Source organism: Vigna unguiculata, chromosome 11, assembly GCF_004118075.2.
Source record: "Vigna unguiculata cultivar IT97K-499-35 chromosome 11, ASM411807v1, whole genome shotgun sequence".
NCBI classification, from domain to species: Eukaryota; Viridiplantae; Streptophyta; class Magnoliopsida; order Fabales; family Fabaceae; genus Vigna; species Vigna unguiculata.
This window is the reverse complement of record NC_040289.1, coordinates 31,798,808-31,804,633: the sequence shown is the minus strand read 5'-3', so window position 1 is coordinate 31,804,633 and position 5,826 is coordinate 31,798,808. Positions and strand designations below refer to the sequence as shown.

At 30.8% G+C, this 5,826-nt stretch overlaps 1 protein-coding gene across 1 annotated transcript; it reads left to right on the top strand.

Annotated features, from left to right (window-relative positions):
- The first annotated feature begins 684 nt into the window (after positions 1–684).
- On the top strand, positions 685–5,144 carry LOC114168157 (tricyclene synthase EBOS, chloroplastic-like). Its single transcript, XM_028052892.1, has 7 exons — positions 685–962; positions 1,067–1,337; positions 2,761–3,139; positions 3,748–3,966; positions 4,059–4,197; positions 4,296–4,544; positions 4,701–5,144. The coding sequence occupies exons 1-7, from the start codon at positions 738–740 to the stop codon at positions 5,025–5,027; spliced, it is 1,809 nt and encodes a 602-aa protein (XP_027908693.1). The 5' UTR covers positions 685–737; the 3' UTR covers positions 5,028–5,144.
- The last annotated feature ends 682 nt before the right edge of the window (positions 5,145–5,826 follow it).

Genomic DNA, 5,826 nt, shown 5'->3' with positions numbered 1-5,826 from the left:
AAAAAAATATGAAAGGAGACAACATTTTACAACAAATGAAAAATAAAGAACAAGTTATATTTATACATGATAATAGATAGATTGAATTTACATGTATATAGATAAATAAAATAATTGTTTTAAATATGGGAAAAGCTAGATTGTAACCTTTATTTATAAAATGCTTCTGCAGTTCATTCCACCGAAACCATATTTAAAAACAAATATTATTTTATTAGAACTGGACTCTAAATCTAATTTAGCTTCACAAAATCAGTTTACAAGGTAAAAATTATACCTAATTATATATTGTAAATTGATGTTATTTCTGATATAGGTGTAACTTACTACTTATTTTTAAATAAAGAAAAGTGAATCACAAAAACATGCTAGTTTTTAACGTTCCAAAATACTAAAAAATCTCTTCTCTGAAAACGTTCCATAATACTAAAAAAATCTCTTCTTTGAAAACGTTCCATACCAAACTTTCTGGATATCACTTTTGGCGTTGGGTGCATCCCATGTTTCTCAATTTATCCTTCATTTACACATGTTAGTTATTATAAAATATCCTACGAAACCCCAGATTGGCCACCTCATATTGCAATTTAAGAACTTTAGCATGCTGTAAAACAATACCACACATATAAAACGTGAATAAACTGTTCATTGTAGTGCTTGTGTATATATATATACAAATATATGAGACCACCCCAACTGCAAAACCCAGTTGCAGACATACGCAAGCCTTCAACAATATGGCTCTTATCAACCGCACCTTGCACAATTCCTGTTCTATTTCATATCTCACTTTTCCCAAACCTCTCAAACCAATTTCTCCTAAACTTCTCCAATGTAGGATAATCTTCCCTCGTTACAACGCAACCACCACAAACGTTAACGTTTCAGAAAGAAAATCTGCAAACTACCAACCCAATCTCTGGACTTACGACTTTCTGCAGTCCTTGAAGCATGCCTACGCTGTAATTCACTCAACCATTATAATTATTATACATACTCTCCAAATCCTAAACTTTTTCTTACTCACACGCGTATACGTGATTTGTTCTTTGTATAATGTTTTTAGGATACAAGATATGAGGACAGGGTCAAAGTACTGCAGGAGGAAGTGAGGAGAATGATAAAGGATGAAAGTTCAGATATATGGCACAAACTTGAACTCATTAACGATGTGAAACGCTTGGGCCTGAGTTACCATTATGACAAGGAGATTTCAGAAGTCCTTCTTTGGTTTCACTCTTCTGCAAGATTTAATGCCGCAATCGTTAACAGAAGTTTGCATGAAACTGCTCTGTGCTTCAGGCTTCTCAGAGAATATGGCTATGATATCACAGCAGGTATAACTAAGGCTATAACATTTTTTATTTTTTTCATTTTAAGCTTTATTTTTTTTTTCTAAACAACTATTTGTAATATTATTTAGTTTGTAAAACTACCATTAAAGCTAAAAAATAAGCATTATTAATGTTTTGCATTGATTCCTAATAAAAAACGAAGACTACATCTATATATAATCTCACTATGTTTTAATTGTTTGAGAAAGAATAGAAAAGGAAAAAAAGAAAGTGGCGAGGAAGTAATTAAATGAAACTTTCAAATGTTATCTTTTAGGAAAAAAGAAGAGTGAACAAAAGTGGGTTGATAAAATAATAAAACTTAATCATCTTACTTTAACAAATATTATCATCGTATTAAACAAAAAAAAGCGAAACCAAAGACAAGGTAATGAGCTGTTCATGCACACCATTATAAGAACATGGTCAGTGGAGTTGGGGACCACCAGTTAATGGCTTCACCAGTCGATGATGGTAACCAATAACAGGCTTTTAATTAACAGCCTCAGTGCCTCTCTAATCAGAAACAACTATGATTAATATATAAACAAATAAGTTTTAGGCATTTAAATAACCGCCTCAGTGTCCCTCTAATCAGGAACAACTATGATTAATAGATAAACAAATAAGTTTTACTAATATATATATATATATATATATATATATATATATATATATATATATATATATATATTAATAAAAAATTATATTTTAATTTTTTAACACTATTTTGAATATGTTTATAAGTTTAATCCAAATAGAATATGATAATATAAAATAATTATAGTGGGTTCATTGTATCCCATGTTTGTAATATTTATTTCAATACATATATGAAATTTTTTGGATTTCGAGTTGAGGTTAAGAGTATTTAAATACATTTTTCATTCTTAATTATTTGATACGTCTTTTAAGTACTAAACTCTAGAGTTTTAAAATGGATTCTAATAAACATTACAAAAAATTATTAAATAATAATTAGAAACAAAAAATAAGTAATCATTATTATTTTTAAAATTTTTTATATTTTATGAAAATTTTCTTACAAATTTATTAAAAAATTTGTAATCCTTTTTTATGTTTTTAAGAGTTTTATTTAAAAAAAATTTCTTCATAGATAATTATTTTTTATAAAAATATAAAATTTATAAATATTTTCTATATTTTTGTGAAAAGTATTTTATATAAAATTTTATAAAAAATTAATAGTAATATTTTACAAATTATTTTTTATAACAAAATTTATAAGTATTTTTTATGTTTTTAGTATTGTATAATGATTAATTTAAATACTAATTCATAAATGAAAAATTATTTATATATAAAATAGTTTCTATCGAATAACAATCTAATTTGATCTCTATCATTACTTAGTAAGAAATTGGTATCTAATCTAAATTGGCTTGATTTGTTGTATAACATGCAGATATATTTGAGAGGTTTAAGGAGGAGAATGGTAATTTCAAGACAAGCCTTGTGAGTGATGTGAAGGGAATGCTGAGTCTGTACGAGGCATCGTTTTTTGGGTACGAAGGAGAGAAGATTTTGGATGAGGCCATGGTCTTCTCTAGCTTCCATCTTAGGGATGCCCTCAACAAAGGTGAAAGCAGTAACATGGTTTTGGAAGAAGTGAATCATGCATTGGAGCTTCCACTCCATCACAGAATCCAAAGGCTGGAAGCAAGGTGGTATATTGAATCTTATGCTAAAAGAACAGACTCAAATCGATTGCTGCTTGAAGCAGCAAAACTTGATTTCAATGTTGTGCAGTCAACACTGCAAAATGATCTCCAACAAATGTCAAGGTCAGTTTGAGTTGGAAAATCAACAACTCTTTTTCCATTAACTAAAAGAATGTCTGGCGGCAATTAGACCACAGTGATTTTGATTATCTTGAAAATAAAAATCTACCGCACAAACAAATTCTGCTCAACTACCCATCATGAATGTGAAATGATTAATCATATTATTGTGCCTTTGAAAAACTATACATGTCTTCAAAAAAGCCATGATTATGTTATTCTCCACTTAAATTGTTTAATCAATTAATATATATATATATATATATATATATATATATATATATATATATATATATATATATATATATACTTTCACTATGTTTTAATTATGTGAGAAAGAAAATAAGGACAAACTTGAAATTGGTGGGGGAAGTTATTAAATGAAAGATTCAGTTATTATCTTGAGGAAAGCGACGTGTGTACAAAAGTGGGGAGAAAGAAATATTAAACTTTATCACAACTTAATTTTAATAAAAAAGAAAAAAAAGTAAATAATATTTTTTGTTAACAATTAGTTTCTTAAAAGAAATACAAGATTACTGTTTTATGATGTTCCCTTTCGATTACATCTTTGGAGATATCTTATTTTTGTTTATTGCATTGTGATGAAGGTGGTGGAGGGGAATGGGACTGGCCTCAAAGTTAAGTTTCAGCCGAGACAGACTAATGGAATGCTTTTTTTGGACGGTTGGAATGGACTTCGAGCCTCAGTTCAGTGACCTTCGCAAAGGGTTAACGAAAGTTACTTCCTTAATAACTACAATCGATGACGTTTATGATGTCTATGGCACCTTAGATGAATTAGAACTTTTCACTGCAGCGGTGGAAAGGTAACTTACATAAACAACTTTGATCATTGGCGTATAAACTACTAAAATTATTAATCATTGTACTAAGTAAAAAATGTTTTTTATTGCTTCAGTTGGGATGTTAAAGCAGTTCAAGTTCTCCCTGATTACATGAAGATATGTTTTTTGGCACTGTACAACACTGTCAACGAATTTGCCTATGATGCACTTAAAGAACACGGACAAGATATCCTACCCTACCTCACCAAAGCAGTGCGTTAATTAATAAATTATAACAATTATTTCTTACATTATATACACATATTAGTGCAATATTGAGATTAGTTTTGTTTTTGAATTGAATATCACAGTGGTCTGATATGTTGAAAGCATTCCTACAAGAAGCCAAATGGAGTCGCGACAGACACTTGCCAAGATTCGATGATTATCTCAGCAATGCATGGGTCTCAGTCTCCGGGATAGTTATACTCACCCATGCTTATTTCTTACTAAACCACAACATCACAAAAGAAGCGCTTGAATCCTTGCACAATTACCACTCCTTGTTACAGAAATCATCCATTATTTTTCGACTTTGTAATGATTTGGGTACATCAAAGGTAATTTGGATTCCATACATAACTGTTCTAATCTTTAAAAAATAGAACCACAAGCATAGTTACAAGTATCAAATGTCCTATGACTCAAAGTTTTACATCATTAAATAACGTCGACTAAAACATAAAAGTAATTGGTCTTTTGTTGTAATTTTGCAGGCAGAGTTAGAGAGAGGTGAAGCAGCAAATTCCATTGTATGTTATATGCGAGAAAATGGTTCTAGCGAAGAGGGTGCTTACAAGCACATCCATAGTTTGCTAAATGAAACGTGGAAGAAGATGAACAAAGATAGAGTGTCAGAGTCTCCATTCCCAAAAGCTTTCGTAGAGACAGCTATGAACCTTGGAAGAATTTCTCAATGCACATATCAGTATGGAGATGGACATGGAGCCCCTGATAGCACTGCCAAGAGTCGCATACGATCCTTGATAATTGAACCCATTGCACTCTATGAGATGGAGGCATTTCCACAAGTTGTTTATTAATGTTCATCTTACAAAAGAGAAATAAATTAGTTTGTACAGAGGGTTTGTTATCTTTGTACTATCCGGTCATTTTCAGGATATATGTTAGTGTTAAATTATTTTCTTGATTCTAGCGAACTTTAATGATTTGTTGACAATTTTTTTTAACAAAGTTGACGATGTTTACGACGTACATCTTACGTCGTTTTATCATTTTATTTATTTTTATAGTTTAAAAAGTTTTCTACGTTGCCTGCGAAAGGAACAAATTCCTCACCCGACTTCTCTTCTTTACTTTTGTTTTCAAAACTTCTCTGAGTGCTCTCGCTGTCTCATCATCCCCTGAACTGGTGTTCTTTGTCGCACTTCCGGTGGTTCTTCTTCAGTCGTCCACTGCAACTTTCTGAACCGCACTATGGTGGACGAATTTGTGGTTTCATCTTCATTGCTTTCGGCTACAGCTGTCAAAACGGATAATCGGACCCCTCCTGGTTCGACCCACCACGTGTTGATGATTTAGTGAGCCAACTTAACCCAGCTCACTTTTGAGTGAGCCAAAAAAATTCGAACTCGGCTCAACCCACCGCGGGTTGGCAGGTTAAACGGGTTGACTCACGAGTTTACTTAATTAAAAAAAATTATTTTTTTATTTTTTTTCAGTCAAAACTAAATTGTAATTGTAATTAAAATCTAAATAAACTTTAATACAATCCAAATACAAACCAAAATAAAAAAATACAAATTATTTATGTGTTGGATAAAAAAACAACCTAACATGACCCAAATGTAAAACCTAACTTAATAAAAAAAAATAAGGTTA

What these genes read in the sequence shown, in the direction of transcription:
- LOC114168157 (XM_028052892.1), top strand. Translation starts at nt 738, where the DNA reads ATGGCTCTTATCAACCGCACCTTGCACAATTCCTGTTCTATTTCATAT. An exon ending in TGGCTATGATATCACAGCAG is followed by an intron (nt 1,338 to 2,760) that starts GTATAACTAAGG and finishes TATAACATGCAG; the next exon opens with ATATATTTGAGAGGTTTAAG. An exon ending in GATCTCCAACAAATGTCAAG is followed by an intron (nt 3,140 to 3,747) that starts GTCAGTTTGAGT and finishes ATTGTGATGAAG; the next exon opens with GTGGTGGAGGGGAATGGGAC.